Here is a 12641-nt window from a genome sequence, read left to right as displayed (position 1 = left end):
TCAATTTGAGAATACTTTTGTTGGGCATCCGTGAGCGTTTTGGAGGCATAAGTGATGGGTTGTTCCGAACCATCAGAAAAACGGTGTACAAGGACTGCACCGACCCCGTATTGAGAGGCGTCTGTGGCAAGAGCAAGATGTTGGCCAGGTTGATAAGTAGCCAGGCACGGGGCCTGTTTCAGCATAGTCTTTAACTTCCGGAAAGCCGCATCACATGACGCGGACCAGTGAAAAGGCACGTTTTTATGCAACAGGCGATGCAACGGCTGAGCCACCAACGCTGCAGATGGTAAAATCTTGTGATAGTATGCTATTTTCCCCAAGAAGGCCTGCAGTTCCTTAACAGACGTAGGGCGAGGAAGGGCATCGATCGCAGCGACAGTGTGTTGAAGCGGACGAATACCATCCCGAGAGAGTTGAAACCCCAAGTACGTGATAGATGCCTGAAAAAATTGTGATTTCTGAAGATTACACTTAAGACCGGCAGTCTGTAAGACATTAAAAAGTGTGCGGAGATTTTGAAGAAGTTCTTCAGTGGTGGAGCCAGTGACAACAATGTCGTCCATGTAATTGATACACCCAGGGACAGGGAGCAATAATTGTTCCAAGAATCGCTGAAAGAGAGCAGGGGCGCTAGCAACCCGAATGGCAAGCGTTGGTATTGATAGAGGCCGAAAGGCGTGTTAAGGACCAGAAACTGCCGGGAAGCAGCGTCGAGAGGAAGTTGATGATAAGCTTCTGACAGGTCAATTTTAGAAAAATACTGTCCTCCAGCGAGTTTAGTGAACAATTCTTCAGGACGGGGCATAGGGTAAGTGTTGATGAGGCATTGAGCATTTACAGTGGCTTTGAAATCGCCACAGAGACGAATATCACCATTGGGCTTAGCAACTACAACGACAGGATAGGACCACTCACTGGAAGTGACAGGAAGCAAGACCCCTGACGCAGTGAGACGATCCAACTCCCGTTTTACCCGATCACGAAGGGCCACAGGAATGGGCGGAGCCCGAAAAAACTTAGGCCGAGCAGTGGGTTTGAGCATGATATGAGCTTCAAAGTCGGTCGCATGGCCTAAACCAGGAGAAAAAAGGGACGAAAATGTAGTCGACAAGGAATCCAGTTGAGCATAAGGAATAGCGTCAGAGATAATATTGACAGAGTCATCTATGGAGAACCCAAAAACGCGAAAGGCATCGAACCCAAAAAGATTTTCTGCGTTGCTCTGGTCAACCACAAATACGGGAACAGTGCGAACGACGGATTTGTAAGATACCTCAGCATTAAACTGTCCCAAGAGAGAAATCTTCTGTTTATTGTACGTCCGTAATTGCCGAGTGACAGGGGACAGGAGTGGAGAACCCAGCTGAAGATACGTCTGAGAATTAATGATAGTGGCGATAGAACCGGTATCCACTTGCATGCGAACATCTCGACCAATAATTTGGACAGTGAGGAATAACTTCCCTGAAAGGGAAGAACTGCAATTGACAGACAACACGGAATCAGAATCAGTGTCATGTTAATGAACATCATGTATGCGGTCGGATTTACAAACGGAAGACACATGACCTTTCTTTTTGCAATTGTGACACACAGCCCAACGTTGGGGACAATCCTCGCGTGAATGTTACGTAAAACACCGCGGACATGAAGGAAGTTGCCGGGGATTTTGCTGCAGTTTCGTAGTGGGTTGTTTACGGCTAGGCCGAGGCCGCGCTTGGGAGCGTACTGCGGCCATGTCGGCCGGCGGGGCCGCACCGCACGCGTCGTCAACAGCGCACAGAGGTTGTATTTCCCCGACGTCACCCCATGCTTCTATTTGCGCCCCAGCGTCGTGAGAAATTTCAAAAGACTGCGCAATGGAGAGAACTTCATCTAGAGTCGGATTTGCCAACTGAAGGGCACGTTGCCGAACTTCTTTGTCGGGCGCCGACCGGATAATAGCATCCCGGACCATGGAATTGGCATAGGATTCTTTGTGAATGTCAGTAACAAATTGACACTTTCGACTGAGGCCGTGAAGTTCAGCAGCCCAAGCGCGATAGGATTGATTTGGTTGTTTTTGACAACGATAAAAGGCAACATGAGAGGCTACCACATGCGTTTGCTTTTGAAAATAGACAGACAGAAGTGAGCACATTTCAGCAAAGGATAAAGACACAGGATCCTTCAAAGGAGCCAATTGCGACAACAACCAATACATTTGAGGTGATATCCAGGAAAGGAACAGAGACTTACATGGTTGTTCGTCCGTGACATGAAATGCCAAGAAGTGCTGTCGAAGATGTTTTTCATAATCAGACCAGTCTTCCGCCGTCTCGTCGTAAGGTGGAAAAGGAGGTACAGCCAACGGCGAGAAATGCCCCGCATTTGACGCCGCGACGAAATCGCGAATTGCCGCTGTTAGAAGCATTTGCTGATCGCAAATCGCCACCGTTAGAAGCGTTTGCTGTTCAAGGAGATTTTGCAAGAGTTGCTCGACAGTAGCCATGTATCCCTGTGAGTCAACGGTGAAAAGGAAAAATCCCATCCTCGACGCCAATTGTTAGAACTTCAAGTTTAACACAGATATTTAGGAACAACACAACAACACATATAAGTCACTGAGTAAGTTGACCTGTGTACAAGTCGGCATTCGATTAAACACTGAGTCTCAGTCTAGCGGACGCTGCTCGGCTGGCCGCTTAGGTGGCGCAGCTGCTGCATGGCTGGCAGACAGCGCCGCACGTAGAGGATGTGCGTAATTGCACGGCGGCACTTCGAATAATCGGCGAGTCACAACAATTATGACTATAAAAATAATGAAGTGGAGGTAGGTCAAACATTTATCCAGGAAAACATATGTCAAAGGATCAAGCCAGTTATTTGCTGACTTCAAGGAGTTAATAAATGACCCAGTCAGTGGCCCAATGTAAGGTGTGCAGGTGAGGCACTTCTGTATCAGTGGATCAATGGCTGATGTGATGAAGATAATGAAGCTTTCAGTAATGCTGTTTCATCTAAAAATATTACTTTCAGCTTTGTTGCAAGTTTCTAGATTTTTTTCCATTATTTAGAAATGGAAAACAGTGTCATTTTAGTTATTCTCACTGTTTTCTGGACAGAAAATGCCTGTTCGCTATAATAGGATGGCGTAAGATAATTTACTGAAAATAGTTTCCTTTAGTACTTACAAACTTTACCCACTTTTTGAGTAACAAATGGATTCTGCAATTAAAAAAATTAGGTTCTTTTAAGGTGATCCACTAATGGACCCAGTCTTTGAGATCATTAAAAGATGTGAAGGGGCTGTCAAAAGGCCATGCTGCATGAACCGAAACAAATGGTAATCAGGATGGATAATGTCTGGTGAATATAGTGGGTGGGGGAAGACCCCATCGAAGTCCTTTCAAAGTTTCCTGCAATCAGTTTGCAACAGGTGGTTTGGCATTGTCATGAAGCGAATTGACCTTGTGATGTTTCTGAGCATATTGCAGGGAGGAGGAGGGGGGCATTGTCTTCAAGAGCACAATTCAAATTGAATCACTGTGCTTTCACCATCCGACCTAGTTGCAGCAGCCCCACACTGAACAGGATGCATTTTGTCACTCATCTCAAAACCAATCTTTGCATTTTGTTTCCAACAGACCATGTTCTTCAAGCATTCAGTGGCAAACAATGACTTTCCGCAGCAGATTTTGTGAGAAGAAAGCAGACTAGTAACACTTTCTGCAAAGTTGTATTGTAAGAACAAAACCCAACATCTTCAAATCACTAAATAGGTATGTTCTTTTCACTTCACTTAAAAATCACGCACAGATCTTAAAGCCTAATGTTTCTACTGCTGAACTGGTCTTATGTCACAGTCCACTATGCTGCACTTTTACAACTACTGCCCTCTGTTGTCAGTATGAATTAATTTGAACTTCCAGTCATACAAAAAGTGCTGTGTGAATTACTGAAGCTGTGCGCTGTATCTGGAACTGTATAGTGTACTTAATTATTATAACAGAAGAAATTTCAGGATGAGAATAAGAAACAAAATTAGGGAAGACAGTCGCTGACTAGCAGATGAATTATAAGAAGCACATAGACCCATTTGATGATTTTACTGACATTTTGCCACCACGAGTGGCTGGCACTGTCAAAGCTTCACCCTCCATTGCTGGTGGTGAACTGGGGCCGAGCTTGCGGCTGCAGACTATATGTACCTGGCGTGCCAACATCCGAGGGCTTCTCCGCGGTCATTTCCGGTGCGATTGTCCTCTTGCTACCTGCGACAGTCATTCGCTGCAGTATGGGAAGCCAGGATCCGTTTACCTTAAGGCTTTCCTCCTTCTTGTTGAAGCTGTTCACGTGTTTTTGTATTTCTACAGATTCTCTGAACAAGCGGGTGTGATAGTGCTTCTCTACAGCCAGAACATCCGTTTTGGTGAATTTTATTATGTGGTGGGTCTCACTCAGTGTGTGCTCTGCCATGGCCGATTTCTCCACCTGCCCCAACCTGCAATGTCGCTTATGTTCTTTGATCCTGGTGTTGATTGATCATCCAGTCATTCTGACGTAAACTTTTCCACATGTGCATGGTATACAGGATATTCCCTACATTGCAGGTGGGTCCCTTTTCTCCTTTGCCGATCTAAGACGCTCTTTGATCTTCCTTGTCGGTTTGAAAATCGTCTTTACGCCATGTTTGCCCAATATACGGCCGATTCTGTCATCACTCTGTGAATGTATGGCAGATATGCAGTAACTGACATTTCTTTTTCTGATTCCTTATTTCGCCGAGTGTTTGGCTCTGTTACACTTCTAGTATAATTTGTGGAGTACCCATTGCTCCTTAGAACACATTACAGGTGTTGCATTTCGCACTTGAGGTGCTGCCGCTCACATATTCATCCTGCTCGTGTTATGAGCGTATTAATCATGCCTCTTTTCTGGCTCGGGTGGTGGTTTGATAGTTTGTGCAGGTATCAGTCTGCGTGTTTTGGTTTTCGGTACATGCTGTGTCCCAGATTTTCACATTCCCTTGTGACCAGCACATCTAGAAATGACAGCTTTTTGCCTTTTTCTACTTCTATTGTAAATTTTACGTTGGCATGGAAGCTGTTCAAGTGTCTTAGGAAATCACCAAGCTGTTTTTCACAATGGCTCCACACAATGAACCTTTGGTGTTTGATTTACAAACGAAAGAAGCAAAAATGAGGAATAAGTAGGACTTTTTATGAAATTGGCTTGGAAATCACAGTCTAGTCATGTACAAGTAAACAAGACAATGAATGAGGCCAATCGAAGCAAATGTGGTAAACATAAGCTAATTTTAAGCAATTACCCTTTAAATATTTTCTGAAGGTCAGAATTGTTTTATCCTCTGGGCCATTTAATTTTCTGGAACAAGATGAATTTTTCCTTTAAGATTATGAGCATACATTGTATTGGACATCATACGTACATAATTTTGTGGTGACCTGACTTGTAAGCATTTTGTTTGTGCACATGTTCTGCACCAGAGTGCATCATCCTGTTGCACCAATACACACACAGTTGCTATTTTATTTAAAAACCAAATATATGTAACTATTATTGATACATATCCAATTACGGATGACAACACAATAAAAAATTTACTTTCGTATCTGATATTAATATTATATGAGTCAAAATGATCCGTATAAACTAACAGCTCTATTTTGAAAATACTCAATTATTTATAGTTAATGAAAAGTGTTGCATCAATAACCATACTGAAAAGAGAACTTTCTGCCAGCTCTGGATCTACCAGGCACCACAGCAGGCGATCACCAGCAAGTGTTCATTCAACTAGCAACCACCAGGTGACCTCACCAGTTGCAACACTACATGCAGGCCTCAATAATGCGTCACCTGGCAACCTATCTCCTGGCCCACAGAGGGCAGCATCTGCACACCATCACCATCATCACCATTACCGGCCTGTTGGTTTAGCTCCACCATCACCCCATCATCAGAGAGCCAATAGCAGTGGTGGGACACCTGAAATCAATACAGATGCTTCAGCTGGTAAGTCATGCCTTTTCTTCAGCATTCAACAATGAGGACAAATGGTGTAAATTGTTTGCAGTAATGGCTGACCTCATGGAACATGTTGCTCTATTTATATTTAGTGTAATGATATTCAACCATGATATCCGCACCTCAAAATATGTCACTTTATTGAAACATATGTAGCTCAAGTAATACAGGGTGAGTCACCTAATGTTACCACTCGATGTATTTCATAAACCACATCAAATACTGACGAATCGATTCCACAGACTGAACGTGAGGAGAGGGGCTAGTGTAATTGGTTAATACAAACCATAAAAAAAATGCACGGAAGTATGTTTTTTAACACAAACCTACATTTTTTTAAATGGAACCCCACTAGTTTTTTTAGCACATCTGAACATATAAACAAATATGTAATCAGTGCTGTTTGTTGCTTTGTAAAATGTTAATTACATCCGGAGATATTGTAACCTAAATTTGACACTTGAGTACCACTCCTCCGCTGTTCGATCGTGTGTATCGGAGAGCACCGAATTACGTAGGGATCCAGAGGGAATGGTGATCGACCTTAGGTACAGAAGAGACTGGAACAGCACATTACGTCCACATGCTAACACCTTTTTATTGGTCTTTTTCACTGACGCACATGTACACTACCATGAGGGGTGAGGTAAACGTACACACGTGGTTTCCATTTTCAATTACGGAGTGGAATAGAGTGTGTCCCACTGGAAGCGCGTCGACGTATGTGGTATCAGCATGATGGTGCACCTGCACATTCCGCAATTAACACTAGGCTGACCCTTGACATGATGTTCGACGGGTGTTTCATAGGACGTGAAGGACGCATAAATTGGCCAGCCCATTCTCCTGATCTTACACCTCTGGACTTCTTTCTGTGGGGTACGTTAAAGGAGAATGTGTACCGTGATGTGCCTACAACCCCAGAGGATGTGAAACAATGTATTGTGGCAACCTGCGGCGACATTACACCAGATGTACTGCGGCGTGTACGACATTCATTACGCCAGAGATTGCAATTGTGTGTAGCAAATGATGGCCACCACATTGAAGATCTATTGGCCTGACATGTCGGGACACACTCTATTCCACTCCGTAATTGAAAACGGAAACCACACGAGTACGTGTACTTCACCCCTCATGGTAATGTACATGTGCGTCAGTGAAAAAGACCAATAAAAAGGTGTTAGCATGTGGACGTAATGTGCTGTTCCAGTCTCTTCTGTCCTAAGGTCCATCACCGTTCCTTTTGGATCCCTACGTAATTCGGTGCTCTCCGATACACACGATCGAATAGCGGAGGAGTGGTACTCAAGCGCCAACTTTAGGTTACAATATCTCCGGATGTAATTAACATTTCACAATGCAACAAACGGCACTGATTGCGTATTTCTTTATATGTTCAGATGTGCTAACAAAACTAACGGGTTTCCATTTAAAAAAACGTAGGTTTGTGTTAAAAAACATACTTCCGTGCATTTTTTTATGGTTGGTATTAACCAGTTACACTAGCCCCTCTCTTCACGTTCGGTCTGTGGATTCGATTTGTTAGTATTTGATGTGGTTTACGAAATATATCCAGCGGTAATGTTGGGTGACTCACTCTGTATATTCATATTACTAATATTTTGCACTGTTTGGAATATAAAAGGGCTTTAAGTCACGGATTAAGTCTATACTGGATTATCAAAAATTCAGGATGCTAACGAGCTGACATTTTATGCCATGGAATAATAAGGGTACCTCTCCTAATACTCAGAAATTTCTGATATCAGTGAAAAAAAATAATAATTATTCATTTCTGAGTTTTCTTCAGTCAACCGACATTGCACTTGCATTGAATACACCAGATGCAAATAATATCAGCCACAAATCTAATAAACCTTTTCTTTAACATCGGCTTTCCGACTGGTGTGATGTGACCTGCCACAGTTTTCTCTCCTGCACCAGTCTCTATATCAAAGTAGCACTTACACCCTGTGTTCTCCATTATCTGTTGGGTATATTCCAGTCTCTGTTTCTCCCTATAATTTTTCTGTCTGCTGCTCTCAATTGTGGCATTCTACTTTACCGAATGAAGTATGTTAGACACCTTACTTGGGTAGATGAGTTAGAGAACTTGGAAAGAAAAAATGTATATGTTGAAGTAAAATGTAGTGGGAATTAGTGAAGTGTAGTGGCAGGAAGAAAAAGATTTCTAGATATGTGAATATCGGATTATCAACACAAAATAAAATAGGGGTAATGAGAATAGATCTAATAAAGAATAAGAAAATAAGAATACCATTGGAATTCAATGGTGTGTACAAAACTTAAGGATGAAAATCACTTCTGAAGTGTCACTGCCAAGTAATATAACTTGATGGAATTTGGACCATATATAAAAAGAACTCCTACAGTATAGTACAGAAAGTAAGTGAAAAAATATACAATGAACCTTTCATTCAAAGGCAATAACTACCTTGAAGTCACTGTGATTTATGATGGTCCCCTGGACATTACAAAAGGTGGGACATAGTTCTTAATAGGCTGTGTGACTACCACAGACAGTGATGCATGCTCTCCAACATGCTCCCTTGTTGACCAAAAGGTTGGTAAGGAGTTCTTATTGTCGGGCGTTCCATTTCTCCACCAATTCAGTTGACAACTGCTGGATGATTGTGAGTGCATGTTGACAAGCTGTAATATGTCTCACCAATGCATTCCAAATGTGCTTGAATAGATTCACTTTGAGGGAATGGAAAAATTAGTTTATTTAGATTAGTTTATTTAGAAAATATCCTCTCATTCCAGGAGCTCCTCCACCTGTGCTGTTCAATGCAGTTACACGTTGTCATACATAAAAATGAAGTCAGGGCTGAACACACTCCTGAATGGGGAAAGGGTACAGTGTACAGTAATACTGACTCGTGACTGGAGGTCAGTATGCCCAAGCAACATTATGCCTTCCCACACCATAACAGCTGGACCCCAGAACATTTGCATGATGTGTCACTGCCAAGTAATGTAACTTGATGGAACTTGGACCATACATAAAAAGAACTCCTACAATATAGTACAGAAAGTAAGTGGAAAAATATAGAATGAACCTTTCATTCAAAGGCAATAACTACCTTGAAGTCACTGTGATTTATGATGGTCCCCTGGACATTACAAAAGGTGGGACATAGTTCTTAATAGGCTGTGAGACTACCACAGACAGTGATGCATGCTCTCCAACATGCTCCCTTGTTGACCAAAAGGTTGGTAAGGAGTGACTTGAGGTCAGTACGCCGAAGCAACATTATGCCTTCCCACACCATAACAGCTGGACCACCAGAACAATCATGTTTGACAATTTTTTCTGGGTTCATTATACATTCTCACCTCTTACCATATGAGAGTATGTCCAGAATCACTACTCGGCCTGAACCTGCTCTCATCCAAGAAAAACGTTCAATCCCACTCCTTGTTGGTCCAGTCCTTATGCTCCTGGCACACTGCAAATGGTGCTGCTGCTGTGTAGGTGTCAACAGAACACAACGTACTGGTTGTCAGGTAGAGAGACCACTCCCATACAGTTGCCTTGTCAATGTGGAGCATGAGATTGCATCCCTTGCTGTCCGATTGAATGTCTCTACAATTGCACTCACTGTTTGATGTGAGTGCCATCTTGCCCATTGCACAATGTAGCCATCGTCAGCTGCTGTTGTTGACCATGGTTGACTACTTCCTCACCTTGTTTGTGGTTGGGAATGCTCTCCATGCATGTGAACAACAATGTGAGCAGTACCAAACTCCTGGGCTATACTCATCACACTTAGTCAATCTTCCCATTTTCCAATGATTCTTCCATGTGTGAATCCAAACGTTGTCTTTGGGCATGTTTTAATGAAGAACATCACCACAAGGCACAGTAATTGCTCACTGATTCATACACAGTGGAATTTCCCATTCCTTCAACTGTCTTATGTTGTGGGACCAATCCTATCTGGTGCTACAGACATGCTGGTCTCACACCAGATGTCATCCAACTTTGTGTTCATAACTGGGAGACTGCTGGCAACATGCTACCAAACTTTCATTCATATTCACCACATGGTGTATTACTTCATTTAGCTCATCCTTAACTTTTGCAGAACAATGCACTATGACTAGAAAAGTTAATGTATTACTATAGCCAAGGTAGAACCAAAGCCAAGATTCCAACAGTGGACAAATATATACAAGTGTCAGTTCTGCAAGTGATTAACTTATTGAAAGAATATCTATGGAGATAAAATGAGTTATTCAGACTGGTAAGAAAGAAGAAAAGTCCATTGTGAGGGAGGACTATAATGCAATAATAAAAAAAAGAGAGGAAGAAGTGTAGGAGAATGTGGCCTTGGGGAAAGGAATGAAAGAGGAAGCTACCTGGTAGAATTTCACATGGACTACAATTTAAACATTGCAAACACTGGGTTTGATGCCCATAGTAGGAGATTATCAATGTGGAAGAGACCTGGAGATGCCAGAATGTTTCAAGTAGCTTTTGCAGTGATAAGGCAGAGATTTTGGAACCAGATTTTAAGCTGTAAGATGTGACCTGGCTAAATTGATAGAATCAATTACTGAAAGAGAGCACTGAGCAGCAATTGACTGAAGCAGGGGAAAGTTAAACAATAGAAGGCAAATGGGTGGCTTTGAGAGATGAGATAGTGAAGGCAGCAAAGAATCAAATAGGCAAAAAGAAAATTTCTCGTATAAATCCTTGGCTAGCACATGTGATATTGAATTTAACTGTTGAAAGGAGAAAATATAACACTGCATCATATGAAGCAGGTGAAAGGAAATACAAGCTTCTAAAAAAAAGTGCAAAATCAGAAGGAATGGCTGCAGAGAAAAGCAATGATGTAGAAGCAGGCATGACTATGGAAAAGATAGATGCTGCAGACAGAAAAATTAAATAAACCTTTGGAGAAAAGAGAAATAGCTATATCCTCACCCACAATTACTTCTCCTTTGAAGGCATTACCTACAAACAAATCCACGGTACAGCTATGGGCACCCGCATGGCACCATCCTATGCTAACCTATTCATGGGCCATCTAGAGGAATCCTTCCTAAAAACCCAGAATTCTAAACTCCTCACCTGGTTCAGATTCATTTATGTCATCTTAGCTATATGGATTGAAGGTGAGGACACCTTATTCACATTCCTCCAGAACCTCAACAACTTCTTCTCCATTTTCTTCACCTGGTCCTACTCAACCCAACAAGCCACCTTCCTAGATGTTGACCTCCACCTCAGAGATGGCTACATCAGTACCTCCATCCATATCAAACCTACTAACCACCTCCACTTCAACAACTGCCACCCGCTTCATACCAAGAAGTCCCTTCCGTACAGCTTAGCCACCCATTGTCATTGCATCTGCAGTGACGAGCAGTCCCTCTCTAAATATACCAAGGGTCTCACTGAAGCCTTCACTGACCGTAATTATCCTCCCATCCTTGTACAAAAACAAATCTACCATGCCTTATCTTTCCAGTCTCCCACCACCTCCCAAAGTCCCACAGTCCGGCCACAGAGGAGCTTTCCCCTCATAACTCAGTACCATCTGGGACTGGAGCAACTGAATTACATTCTCTGCCAGGGTTTCAATTACCTCTTGTCGTACCCTGAAATGAGAAATGTCCTACCCACTATCCTTCCCACCCCTCCTACCGTGGTATTCCGCCATCCACCGAACCTACACATAAACTCATCCATCCTTACACAACCCCTGCTCCCAATCCCTTACCTCATGGCTCATACCCCTGTAATAGACCTAGATGCAAGACCTGTCCCATAAATCCTCCTACCACCACCTACTCCAGTCCAGTCACTAACATCACGTATCCCATCAAAGGCAGGGCTACCTGTGAAACCAGTCATGTGATTTACAAGCTAAGCTGCAACCACTGTGCTGCATTCTATGTGGGCATGACAACCAACAAGCTGTCTGTCTGTATGAATGGCCACCAACAAACTGTGGCCAAAAAATGAGTGGACCACCCTGTAGCTGAATATGCTGCCAAACATAGTACCCCTCATCTCAGTGACTGCTTCAAAGCCTGTGCCATATGGATCCTTCCCACCAACACCAGCTTTTCTGAATTGCACAGGTGGGAACTTTCCCTGCAATACATCCTACGTTCCCGTAACCCCCTGGCCTCAGCCTTCGTTAGTCAGCATCCTCACCCATGCAGCCCCCACCCTGTTCCAATTCCAGCACTACAGAGCCATCACTTCGCACCACACCCAGTCTTTTAATTTCTTTTATTTCTCTCCTTTGTGCTACTTACCCCCTTCCCCCTCCACACCTTCTCTCCTGCTCTCCGTCTAAACTGCAACACTTGACTGTCTGCCACTCCCACCATACTATCCCTTCCCCTCCCTGCCCCAGCCTCCTACTTACCCCCACCCAGTCGCCACTCCCATCATTCACTGGTGCTGCTGCCCGCAGTGTAGTTTCAGCTCTCTGAGACAGCAGATGTGTGTGCAAGTTGCACTTGCGTGAGTATGTGTGTGCATGTGTATGTATCTACTGCCGACAAAGGCCTTGATGGCCGAAAGCTATGATTGTGTGAATCATTTTATTGTGCCAATC

General features: G+C 43.2%; 1 protein-coding gene across 1 annotated transcript in view; it reads left to right on the top strand.

Annotated features, from left to right (window-relative positions):
* LOC124545332 (serine/threonine-protein kinase BRSK2) overlaps positions 1-12641 on the top strand; it is a 204196-nt gene that overhangs the window by 103616 nt on the left and 87939 nt on the right. The window contains exon 9 of the mRNA XM_047124232.1: positions 5750-6021. Coding sequence (XP_046980188.1) covers positions 5750-6021 — 272 coding nt within the window. The remainder of the gene's footprint in view (positions 1-5749; positions 6022-12641) is intronic.

Source organism: Schistocerca americana, chromosome 8, assembly GCF_021461395.2.
Source record: "Schistocerca americana isolate TAMUIC-IGC-003095 chromosome 8, iqSchAmer2.1, whole genome shotgun sequence".
In the NCBI taxonomy this organism is placed as follows: Eukaryota; Metazoa; Arthropoda; class Insecta; order Orthoptera; family Acrididae; genus Schistocerca; species Schistocerca americana.
This window is presented reverse-complemented; position numbering and strand designations above follow the sequence as displayed.